Source organism: Camarhynchus parvulus, chromosome 1 (assembly GCF_901933205.1).
Source record: "Camarhynchus parvulus chromosome 1, STF_HiC, whole genome shotgun sequence".
Taxonomy (NCBI): Eukaryota; Metazoa; Chordata; class Aves; order Passeriformes; family Thraupidae; genus Camarhynchus; species Camarhynchus parvulus.
Window position 1 is genome coordinate 68,646,808 of NC_044571.1, and position 13,018 is coordinate 68,659,825.

The following is a 13,018-nucleotide window of genomic DNA, read 5'->3' on the forward strand; positions in this document are numbered from 1 at the left end:
CGGCGGCGTGTGACGCGACGGGGAGCGGGGGTGGCGGAGGCGGCGGCGGAGGGTCCGTGTCTCCCCTGCCGCGTCCCCTCGCTCGGCTCGGCGGGCGCCATGTTGGCTTGAGCCGAAGATGACAGGGGGCGGCTGCGGGCGAGGATCGCGCTGAAGGAGCGGCACCTCCGGCTCGCAGCGCGGCTCTCGGGGGGCGGCCGGAGCCGCCGGCGGACGAGGCAGGGGAGGGAGGGAGGGAGGGAGGGAGGGCGGGCTGAGGAGGCGGCGGCGGCGATGCGAGCGGAGAGCTGAGGCTGCGGGAGGCGGCCGCCGTCGAACGCCCCCCGGCCCCCTCCGAGCGCCGCGGGGGAGGGCTCTCCCCTCCGAGCGCCCTCCCTCCCTTCCCTCCCCGGCCCGCGTCCCCGCCGGACGCTCTTGGATGCCGCACACCGCCTAGGGGGGGCCGCAACCCGGCGTCCTCCCCAGCGGCCCCGGGCCCATCCCGGCCCTCCCGCCTCCCTGCCCGCCGCCCAGGGCAGGAGCCAGGTCCTGCCTGCGCGCCCGGGTCGCCTGCGCCGACTGAGGAGGTGACTTGGACGCACTATTATCCCGTGTGAATCATCCCGTCGTCATTTGTCGAGGCTGGGAGAGAAGGCAGAGGGCGAGAAGGGGGGAAAAAGCCCGCACGCGGCTCATGTGGCGGTGTAGTCCTGCTGCCTGGTCTACCTGGCACCGCTGGTGCCGCTGCCGCTGACAGGGGTCTGCTGCCATCTCTGGTCTCCCGCTGGCTCCTCCGGTCCAGCCCGGCACCGCTGCCCCTGGATATTCCTGCTCCTCAGCCGGCCGCCTTCCCCGCTGCTTATCGGGCACCTCTTTCGCGTAGGGGACGTGGAAGCTGCTGCCTCCGATACTGACACCGGTTTTGCATCTTGAAGATCTCCAGCGGGCTGCTCTTGGTGCTGCTGCGCTTTTTTTTTCCCTTTTTTTTTTAAGTTGATTTTAAGCCATTTAGGGTAACATCAAAATGTCCAGCAGCGTTCCAGCTGATATGGTGAGTGCTGTACTGCTTATTTAACAGTTATATTATAGAATAACGTTTATTTCAGCCTGGTTTTGACAGAGAACATGGAAATAAGAGGGGCGTGGGAAGAAAAAAAAGGTCTTGGTTGCATATTTAAGGAACATAAAGTTCCCAGTTAATTACCTTCCCCCTCCCGCTCCAGATGCTGGTTCTGCTTCGCTTTTTGGTGATGGAGTGGGAGATCTGCAGCGTCGCCTCCCGTGTAGCGGGGGAAGGGGGATGCCAGACTCCTTTACCTATGGCAGTCAGTACCTGGGTGATCCCGCTTGTATCGTGCAGTACTGCTCTTCAGCTCAGTCGAGCATTTTTTGGGAGGAGATAAATAGTAAGCAGAGTATTCGGGATTAATTGCTCGACCCGTTTCTTTTTTTTCCCTTTGTTTCTTTCTAAACGTCTTAAACTTGGCTTGTGTCTTGACAACGCTTTGTCTTCCGATGTTGATGGGAAGTTAATCTCTTCACTTGCTGCCGGCTCAAGAGCGAGAGAGAAATTTTCATGCGCTTTATTTTCATGGCGAGGTCCTTTGTGCACTAGCTGCAATCTGGACATTTTTCAAGGGCACTCCTAGTACTTCTTATGGCGGACTGTACTTCAGCTTGTATTGGATACTCGGCTCGGTACATTTAAATCAGGAAGGTATAGCAGATCGTGAGGAGGTAGGGTGAATCAGGTCTGCTAGGTAACCTTCCGTTCAGCACGACTTTCTCCATTTGTATGTATTTCCATAAATCAAGATATATTTTCATAAGTCACTTAATTGGAAAAAACACCCACGAACTTGTAGCTGCAGTTTGGTATGTTAATTCTTTATTCTTACAGCAGAATATTTTCACGTATCTCCACATGGCTGTTCACATTTAAAGGTACTTTTTTTTACCTCCCCAGAAGCAGAGGACTTGTCTGTGCTTTTGGGGTTTTTTAAATTTGAGGATGAAGTTCTGTTTTGTGGGTGCAACCTGCCCCGATAGTGAGAACAATAAAATCGAGTAGCCCTTGCTTAAGTCATTGATGTACAGTTAATTGGGGTATGGATTGCAACTGGGCTGTTGAAATAATGGTATCTGTTTAGTTGCTTGCTTTCTGTATTTCCTTCACAGCTTTTGTACAGCAGTCACAATGAGTGAATTTTGACCAAAAAAAAAGCAGAAACAGTAAGGTACAGAGGATGATCAAACAGCAAGTTATAAGCTTACAGGTTTTTTCTTTTCTTCCCTCTGCCTTTCTCAAATACTACAAATAAATTTTGCCTCCACTGGATGAAAAAAGTGATGAAAGGATTTAAACTCAGAGGCAATAAGCTCCCCAGCTATCAGTTTTCACGTATTTCTTTTTAGTCTCTCTCTCTCTCTGACTGTTCGAGCCTTTTGAACCCCCTTCTCTCCTGCACGTGGCTGTCTAGCGTTATATCACAGAAATCCTCGCCTGGGCCGTGGAGGATTAGGTGCAAATCTCTCAGTGCTGCTTTTTAAGTTGCCTGGAGGAGTCCCTTGACTGTGACATGAAACACACTCCTCCTCCCTGTCACCCTGGGCTGAGCTGCCACCTCCGTGCTTCTCCTGGGGCCTGCCTGCCTGCCTGGGAGTCCCGCTGCTGCCGCTCGGCTTGTAATGCTTGACATTTGCTACAGAGTACACAGATTTTAAGATAGGCAAAATACAATTTTTTCTACGAAAACTATTTCCTTGTGTTGTTACAGTGTAATGAGAATACCACTGCTGGGGGTAGCTGGGCCTAATGCTGCTCTGTTTATTCAAATCAGGAAGAAGCTTGTTATACATACTGATGTTTAAATACTGAGTCATTACAAAAACATTTGAATGAAGATGTTTCCAATGTCGGTAGAATTTAACTAAATGAATAGATATTTTCTGGCCTGTCATGGGATCATTTTTCTCTTAGTGTCTGCATTTTTAGATGCAGTTTCTCTCTGAAAGTTTGAAGTGGGCTGTAGGAATTCCAGTTATTAATTACAAATAATAAATATTACTTTATGAAAAGATTGCTTGAAAACTCATTTTTGGTCTCCTTTTGTCACCATCCTCCATATTTGAAAGGAGTTTTTTCAGGAAGGAAAATGGGATTGCCATTCCTTAGCTATTTGAAGAGGAGCCCTTACCAGGCTGTCACCATGTTTATATATGTTTTTATTTAGTGTAGGATTTTGCAGTTTGCATTTCTCTTACCCACCCACTGTGTAATTTGCATTTGCAAAAAATTGATTTCCCATTTCTGTAGGAGCTGGCAGCAGTGTGATGGAGTGTCATTTTATGAAGACTCCATTATACTTAGTAAATCTGCTATGAATTACATAAGCATTATAATAATAATAATGTTTGAAACTGTTTATGTCAGATTCACGAACTAACCTGCTCATAATAATAATAATAATATAATTGCTGCTTCTTAAAAATGTGTTAATTTGTCTTCCTGTCCCACCTTTGAGAATGATCTGCTGTACATAAATTAACAGTAAATTATCTGATTTCCAGTAAGCTTTGGATTTCTGAGTAGGCATAATTTGACCCAGTCTCCTGTTCTCTGGCATTGAGTTGACTTGTTTCCAGAACTACTGCAGTTTTTACCAGCTAACCATTTCAACATCACTTCCTAAATAATTAACACAGTACTTTATCATTTGCATTCCACTAATAAATTGGATAGTGACACACCACATTCTCGGTGTTGTAAGTTTGTGGTGCATTATTCCTTAGCAATGTTTCCTTATTGCTTAGCATTATTCCTTAAGCAATGGCTTAAAACTCCACTCCTGGAATGAAACCTGCTGATACTGACCTCTCTACCTGAGTAGTTTCATTAACTTTATTAGGACTAGATGTGTCTGGGGCAGTTCTTGAAGACAAAACTGCATATCTAGAGCCCAGTTTTGCTCAATTTTTCACATATGCACTGGTGACTGTAGTGGCAGCAGGGCATCTCTGATTATGTTCAGTAATTTAATCAGGTAATTTATCAGTTTTACCATTTGGTAGCAGTTAGAATTTGACTGTGAATAACAGCAGGGCTATTTGCAAGTTGTGTTTCTTTTGTAATGATAAATAGACATACAGTGGTTTATGGACTTGTGAAATTAATCACACTGGCTTTTCGAGTGGACAAAATGAAAATGGTTTGATATTTATTTAAACACTCTAGCTGACAATTTTAAAGCAAGCTATGAAAAACTTATGCTCAGTCAAGAAGTTGTTACTCAATTGAATAATCCCCTTTATTTTAGTGGAGTTATCAGAATCTGGGAAGCTTCCTCTCTGTATTCTGTGTGCCTGCAATACTTCTGACAGTCAGAATTCTTCAGGGATTTTAGGAGTCCACAGAAAGCTGCCTGCCTAAATGACTAAAAAGTTTTAACAGTGTCCACCATTTCCTGTAGTCTGTGTGTTTTATGTTGGTATGAAAAGACTCTGCCAACACTTTCTTTCTGGGCAGTTCTTTCCATGCCCTCTAGGAGATCCAGTTCCTTTTCTGTTTGGGCAGTAACAGAGGGTGATGCTTTTGGCTCGTGGCGGGGTTTTTATTGTTGGTTTGTTTTCTTGTTTGTTTGTTGGGTTTTTCTGCATTTGGTAAACAGCAAAATGTTGGAATCTACCAAACAATTAAAGGTTTAAATTTAATGTGCATGGCTCTTCAATCCATATGCTATACTTAAGAGATGTAGGTGGTATGGGAGCGATTATTTTTAAGAAAACTGAATGTTTGGTATGAGACATTTGCAGACGTAGAAGAGTGTGTGGTCTAAAATGGTTATATGTGGTCAATGTTAAAACGGGGCAGTAGGTGGAAGAAGAATAACAAATAGAAACCCTGCTCAGCTCACTCCTTGTTAGAGTTAACATCTTTAGTGGAAATCTGTATGTGCATCTTCTTCTTTAGGAAATTTAATATAGAATGTTGATGAATAGTTGAACATGTATAAGGACTTTGTTTCTAACACATAGTAATGGAGGTTAACAGTGGAAAAGGATGGACAGAAACTGATGCTACATCAGTAAGAGAATTTTGGGATCCAAGAATAAGGTTCAGATATGAGAGACTTAAAGGAGTAGCTGGTTGTATGGCAGCTGAGTTTAGTTGCCATCATTCAGTTTGAAAAATTATTTCATTTAAGAATAAAAGGTGCAGTAGGATTATAATACACTTGGAACATAGAAAGTAATTAGTTCACTATAGCACTTTAATGTATCAGAACAAAATGTGAGAAGTCCTACATCTCTGTTCTCCTGTTTTAACTGCTTTTCCTTTTGCCTTCAGTGGATCCTTTTTGTGGTTTTGAAAATTACTGTAGTCCTAGTAGCCTTTGTACATAACAGGCTTAAGTCAGTCCCTTATGTTTTTGTAGCAATAGAAGTATGATTATTTCTCTGTATTTTTATATCTCCCACATGTTGAAAGTTCTAATTCATTACATTCTGTAATAAAAATAGCTAATTGAGTTTTTCTGTATGGGTCTTTTTTTCTTCCCTTTTTTGATTTTTTTCCACAATTGTTTGCTGGTTATAACAGAAATTAGTAGCCTATCTTTTGCCATTCTCAATGATTGTTTTGGGTTTGTTTTTCTCCTCTTGGAGAGGAATTGGAGGTGGGATCTGTGTTAGAAAGAAGAGCTTGAAGTGTCTTTCTGACTCCTTATGTACTGAGCCAATATATAAGGCAGTTGAGCCTTTGTAGCATATTGCAGTACTTCTTGTAATGAAATGAAGAATCTTTCTCTGTTATTTGAAGCACTGACCAGGGATAAACTTACTAAAGCTCATCCTCAGTGTGTATATGTTTGGGTATACTCCAAAATTATTTGTATTTATCATTTCTCCCACCCACCTTTTTTTTGTTTCACAGATTAAAAATGTATCTAACAACCAAAAAGAAACATCTTAGCAACCACTGACATTTTTAGGTATGACGCTGTAGGAGAAACTTTGTGACACATTAATATTAATTCACCTGACATATTCTGAAACAATGTTTGTATGACCTTCATCTCATTTTCTTTGGGGATGAGCAGCTGTAAGCTGTGGTTGGATTGATCCTTATTCTGGGCTGTGGTGCAGCTCTATACTACAGATAGAAGTGTAGGCTGATGATATAAACTGTTCCTTCCTTCCTGCCACCCACCCTTGTTGTTGTCATTACCTGAACTGGTTTCTTTCTGCTTTTGTTGTCTAACTTCATGAAATACTGGAGGGAAGGTATACTGAAGGAGATTTAACTCCTCCCACTTTGGAAATGCTGGAAAGTAGCTGCTGGCAGGTTCCAGCAGGACTGAGAGGCAAAAGACAAATGCTGAGTATATGTGAGTGTAGGAAAACAGTCATATCTACAACAGGAATGCTCAATTCTGCATGTTAAAAAATTAGCAGACATCATGTGGTAACTGGACAGGTCAGCCAGGGCCTGAATGGGAAGAAGTTACACCTCAGATTTGTAATCAGTGGGATTTACGTGTTTTATACTTCTGGTCAGTCAGCTTTGTTACTCAGTAAAACTCAGAATGTAAACTTTTGGAGATGTCTCTATATCTGCTTATGCAACAGTGAACAGAATGGAGACCTCGGTTCTGACTCAGCCTGCGAGTGCTACACTAGCTTGCAGGAATCCAGAAATAACTGAAATGTGACTAATCATTCTTGTGGTTTTATGTAAAAGAGATAATTCAACTTATTTTCAGTCTCTTCCGAGTACAGTATTGGACCCACTGGGTTGGTTATTTCTTATTCTGAATATGGTGAAAGACATTACTGCTGATCAGTATTCTTTTTCACATTGAGTTTGTTTTTGCAGCAATTAATTGAGCCTACTAAAGTAGCAAGCCTTTCCTGACACAATTTTTCATGGATAAACTTTAGCTCATTGTAATTATTAAAGGAATATGGCTGTGTTGTTTTCATTTTAAAAGCATTGGAAAATGAGCAGCATGTCAATGCACTTCAATATCTGAAAAGAAATTTGAAGTGGGAGAAAAGTTGCTCTAAAAGCTTTCTAACAATGTAGATTAATTATTTAGGAGGTCTGTTTGGTTTTGAGAGCAATACTTAAAGAAAAAGTTAAGACCTTATTTGTAGGTTTGGTGAGCCTGAGAACTATAGTTCTGGAGAAATACTTAAATGTTGCACTGACAACTCTTATATAAATTTGTGGAAATTTGGTGTATTTTGTGGTCACTAACTGGGATTGTGTTTAGCTCCTTGACAGAGGATAAATTTATAGCTGCTTGTATAGTATCCACAGTGAAGGCCCGCTCTCAGTTTGTAGTAAGACACCACACATATTGTAAAATGTGATTTTAAAAAATAATGTACATTTTCCACAGATAGAAACTTTGTGTAAAATGAAGATTTGGCAGATTGCACAGCTCTGACACTGCTATCAGCATCTTGGACTTTTTTCCTTACTTTCTGTAAAGAAATTTGAAAATAGCTTGCCAGTGACAGGATTACATTTGTGGGTTTGTTTTGGTTTGGCTACTTTCTTAAAATTATTTGAGAGATTCAGTTTAGAGTTAAATGGAAGGCTTGTGGCAGAGTTTAGCTGTGATTTTATTCCATGACACTGTTGTTATGGAGACAGAAGCAAGCAAGAAACTCCTTGAGTTTTATGTATCCCATAGAAATTGGCCAAGTAAAACCAGAGATTCTGTCTGGGAGTTTGGTAGGTTTGTTTTACTACTACCTAACAAGAATTCTGTGCCTTAGTGGGATGGAGGTGGCAAAACGATACTTGGTGTTCACAGAAGAAATACAAACTGGAATTGTTTGTGTTGGTGTCTACCTGCTCTGATGGTTTCAGTCTCTCTCAGGGCTGGTATGATTTATGTCAAGGGCTTGGACCGCTGCTGAGGAACAAAGGTGGTCTTATCCTGGGGTGCTCTTTAGCTGCAGCTGAGGGTCTGGATTTTAGTCTGTGACTCTATGGACAGTTTGGTTGGAAATGAAAGCTAAGCTCCTTTTCTTCTTTTCTTTTTTTTTCTCTTTTTTTTTTTCCTGAAGTAGTCCTGAGTTTTTCTCTAAGCTCTTCTGTCTTCATTATGCAATATTAACTGTTTTATGTTGCATAAGAAATTATCTCCAGCACTTGGTAAAAATGGGATACCAATTTCAAAATAAACTGAAGGAAGCTATGTGTGTTCTTCTTTGAGATGGAAAAGAACAGTGTATTTATTCTCAAAAAGAACAGTACTTCACAGCCATATACTGTAGCATTGGTTGGTGTCTCCTCAGCAAAATTGTGATGTTGTAATGCTCTGTGGTTTGGCACAAATCCACATCACTATAATCTGTTTCTGATACTTAATATATGCTCTAGATGGTACTACCTAATCTGTCGCCAGAATCTGACATATGTTTTTAATACAGAGAAATAATGGAATAGTGATAAAATAGTGAAGTGCGGTGCTAGTCAAAAATCTTTCATAGCTGAGGTTGTAAATTCAGGATTCTCTTCTTGACAGTAGATTAGTGCCAATCTATATGCAAATATTTGTGGCATATACTAGTAAGTCTCAGAAAACTTACTATAAATTACATTACTATAAAATAGTTCTTCTAAAATAGCATTTCTTTTCAGTATTTCTTTGAAGATTAAATATTGTGCAGGAGTTTTTAGGCATGCTTACCTTTTATATGCTTTAAAAGAGTAACTAGAAGATTTTGTGTGCTTTTAAAGTCTGGAATACCTGGTTGCAGTATTTTCTTTTATTTATGGGATTCTTATTTTTATGGGCAGTAACATTAAAATTACATCAAAATAAAGTTAATTTTTGAAATAGTGCTTGGTGGTTGTATTGAATGCACAACACATTACTTAGGGCATATTTCATTTGAATATTTATGTCGTTTTGCCTGTGAGTTTATTTTTAATCTGTGCATCATAACAGCTGTGTGGTGTGACAGTGAAAGCTTAGCTCTCACTTCTGAATCCAGGTTATTGATCTGTGGTGTAGGCAAACTCTATCAGACTTGCAAGTTTTAGTGATTTATACTTTGCGTACTTATATAGGTATTTTTGGCAATAAACCCCAAACTTGCAAAAAGCTTTATTAAAATATTTTACCTTTGGGGAATAAATCCACCTTTGCTAAGTCCATATGATTCAGTGGTAATGATGTTAACATGAAGTCCCAACACAAAATTAGTAACTTCCACTACCCATATTACAGCACATAAGTGGAGTAATGTTTGACATGAATATTCAAAGATTTTGTACCAAAATATGCTGTAATGTCTATGCTTCATGCTGTGGATTTGCAAGAAAAGGTGTTTTAGAGACCACCTGTATAATTTAAAGTCATGTCAAGTATTTTTTGTAAGGTCAGCTCTATGCAAGTTCATTTCAATCTCAAGAAAGTAGGAAGGGAAGCTTTTATCTCAAAAAAAAGAATATGATAGTGGGTATTTCTGGTGTTCTAGACATAAGACTGAGGTTTTTGAGTGCAGTAGGTTAGGTCTGGCACCAAGACAACAGTTTGTTACTGAGATATTTGACTCTGTTTTGAGGATCTCATTTTCATAACTAATGACAAGATAACTAGGAGCTCTTAATAAAGAGAAACTGCAACTGGGTTTGACTTCTGTCTGCTTACTGCATCTGGCCAGTATATTTCTGGCTAAACCAGGATTTCATGTAAGTCTGCAAATGTATAATTTTTTTTTTCCAAATTACATATGTTTGAAATTATTTGGAGGTTCAAAGTAGTCATCGTAGTGGGTGGAATGATTGGTAAACTGTGAGCAAGGTTGTGGTGAGGGCTCTGGTGATAGTGGCAGCAGGTGTTTGCAAAATTGTTTTAATTTGGAGACGGTCATTTCTGACTTGCTTCTTCTCACTAGGAAGGGAGAAGGTGGTTCAAGGGATAGCCAGGGAAGTCTCTACAGAGGGCTGCAGTGCAGTTGCTCAATAATTCTTGTTCCAGCATTCTCATGCAGGCACTTGATGATCCCAGCATATGTGCTCCTTGCACTTAACTGCAGGAGTAAGGAGTGGAAAGTTTTTAAGGGTGAGCTTTTGGTGGGGGTGGACTCCAGAAGTGCAGCTGTAACTGTCCCTGAATTAACTGTGAGGACTGAAATATCTCTCTGCAAAGAGCCTGGCATTTTTAAGCTTAGATTGTCTTTCAGTACAGATTTTGTGGCCTTCAATTTTATCTTGTGTGTTCGGCTGCCGTGAGTGTAGTGTATGTACCATAGTGCTGTGTCATACATTGAAACCCCATATTGGGGAACTCCCTCGACTTGCTAAATGAAGTACAACTGGTCCTAAATATCTGACTGTTCAACAATATTTATCCATCCTGTGGTGTAAATGCTTAATTGTCTCTCTTCTTCCAGAGTCATGTGCTTTTGCCCCTCCCCTTATTCAGCACCTCCTCATTGTTCAGAGACTGGATCAGTGTCTTATCTCCTCGCATTGTTCGAACTTTTCTTGGATGATAAATCCTAATCTTCAGCCTTCCTGTGATACTAGTCTTCTTAACAAGTACTTAATAAAAATCCATCAATTTTTTGGGAAGAAGGTTATTATTTATAAAAAATGGCGGATGTTATGGAGATGTAGTTTCACTCAAATATACTTATGCTAGATAACTGCAGCAGAGCTGCAGAGAATAAAATCTTACAGTTTGAATTGGAGTGAGTCAAAATTCAAACAAGATCAAGACTTTCTTGTGGTTTTTTTGTGGTTTATTTTTTTTAAATGACATTTCTTATTTTAGTCAAATTCTGTTGAAATTTCTCAAGCCAGCTTTTCTCTGGTGCATCTTCTGTACCTGTCAGTCTTGGCTGTGCAGAGCATGACTTTACCAGCATTTCAGCTAAGCCAGCATGCTCTGTGCTGATGTGAAGGGTTTATTTCAAAAGACTTGTGGACTGCAAGTTAATTAAAATCAGGGAAAAGACAATGAAATATTTATACACTGAGAAATGCTGGTAAGAACATTTGGACATAGGTTGTAACTGTATTTGTTAATGAGTTGTAAAAGCAAGTTTTGAGGCTAATGCATATGAGGGAGCTTGTTTTTAGGGTTATGTTAGTATTTCTTTCCACCCTTGCTGTTTGAGAATCATGTGATTTTGTTGATGTGTTTTTGTTGATCTTTTGATAAAGTAGTAATTCTGAGCTCTTGATTGTCAAATATTGACTTAATATATCTGCCAATTTTCATGTTCCTACTTTTTAAATAGCATTCCCTCAGTTTAAATCTGGAACAATCTCAGGAGAAGAAAAAAAATCCAGAGTAGTTCCCAGTGTTCAAGGACATGGGGATTTAGTTTTATTCTTAAATTATCTCCTTTAAATTCTGTATTAATTTTTTTTCAGGAAATGAAATGTAGGAAAGACAGCTTGCCCTAAGCATAGAGCACAGAATTATTGTATGATTATCAGTCAGTGTGTTTATCTCCAAATGTGCTGCTTGGTAAGTTTCAAAGTCAGCTTTAAAAAAGCCCACAACCAACAGACAAGCACCAAAGTGAATAATTCAGTGTGCTGAGTAGTGCCAGATAAGGCAGAGTGTAGGTAAATAGTTTGCTGCTTTTCATACTTGATTCTGCTCCTGCATGTCTGTCCTGACTTTGATGCTTAAATAAGTGTCCTAGATTATGAATTTTATTTATAATGAACTTGTGGTTTGGAGGTGATTTTGTTCCCCCTTATTGTTCTCTTCAGGAAAGGGGAAAAACAAAAGAAACTTCTTGCTTTATCTCGTAATTCTTAACATATTGAAATGAAGACCATTTGAAGTACAGTTTTGAAGTTGTTTTTTCTTTTCTTTGACTAGGTTTTGTAGGAAATGGAACATAGAGAATTATACTTGAATGAGCACAGCATTTTCTGCTGTGTTTTATATCACATCATAACTTTTCTTGTAAAACTGGATTGTAGCATGTTCCAAAAAATGGGATCCAGTTTTTAGGAAGACCTATAGCTCTTTGTTGTAGCAGTTGAAAATTTTCTATGCAGAAATCACTTACTCAAAATCCAAAAATAGTCTTGTCTTTTTGTCCTGTGTTTAACTTTTGGATAAAGCCAGCAGTTACTTTGTGGGGTTCTGTTGGAAGCTGTATTGGCTAACCCCCCAGCGTGTCTGTGGAGCCATTGGGACAGGGAAGAGAAGTCTTTTGAATTGCTTCAAAGTAGTTCTTGCTGGGTGGCTGGATAAGAGGCATTCACTTGTCAGTGTAGGCATTTTGGAGTAGTGTAGCAGTTTGTAGGATGGGTGGTGGTAGCAGCTGAAAGGACTTAAAGGGAAAGACAAATCGTGATTACACAATCATGTAGTGATAAAGGTACAGACACTGAACATATCAGTGTCAAAGCCATCAGGCTTATTTATGGACAGTAATTTGCTGTACAAGCACAATGGGATGCAAGAAACAGTCAAGGAATTATAATGAATTTCTTTTACCATGCATAGGTTGTACTTGGAGTAATTAAATTCCATTTAATTAAGCTATTAGTGTGTTAAATGATAACAGGTTTCTGATGAAGAACACCCTTGCTGTTCCTCTGCCTTCCAGACACAAACATATCCAAATCCATCACTTAGTATTTGTATTTTCAGTATTGCTGCTGAGTGGAGATAGAAAAGCAGTGTGTGTTACTTTGCTGGGTGGAAAAACTGTTGAGAAGTGTCCATGTAAACATTATCTCACCTTTTGGCAAAAGTAAATCTTACCTTACCAAATACAGGCTTTACAGCAATAAAGCTTCAAGCACATGATTCAGTTGCCTAAACATGACATCCAGTGCCAGTGTGCACATGCTGGCATTCTCAGGATGGCCAAAAAGGGCAGGCAGCAATGACACATGAGCTGCAGGAGACCCATGTCCTGCAGGAGATGCAGCTGCTCTGGACAAAGGGAATATTTCATGACACCTGGAAATAGCATTTGATGTATATTTTTAGGTAATTCTTTTGAGCTGTTGGGGCTTTGTAAAACTGCATTTCCCATG

At 40.1% G+C, this 13,018-nt stretch overlaps 1 protein-coding gene across 1 annotated transcript in view; it reads left to right on the top strand.

The window, feature by feature from the left end:
- Positions 1-241: 241 nt before the first annotated feature.
- UBL3 (ubiquitin like 3) overlaps positions 242-13,018 on the top strand; it is a 55,617-nt gene continuing 42,840 nt past the window's right edge. Inside the window, exon 1 of the mRNA XM_030948266.1 lies at positions 242-1,030. Coding sequence (XP_030804126.1) covers positions 1,004-1,030 — 27 coding nt within the window. The 5' untranslated portion in view covers positions 242-1,003. The remainder of the gene's footprint in view (positions 1,031-13,018) is intronic.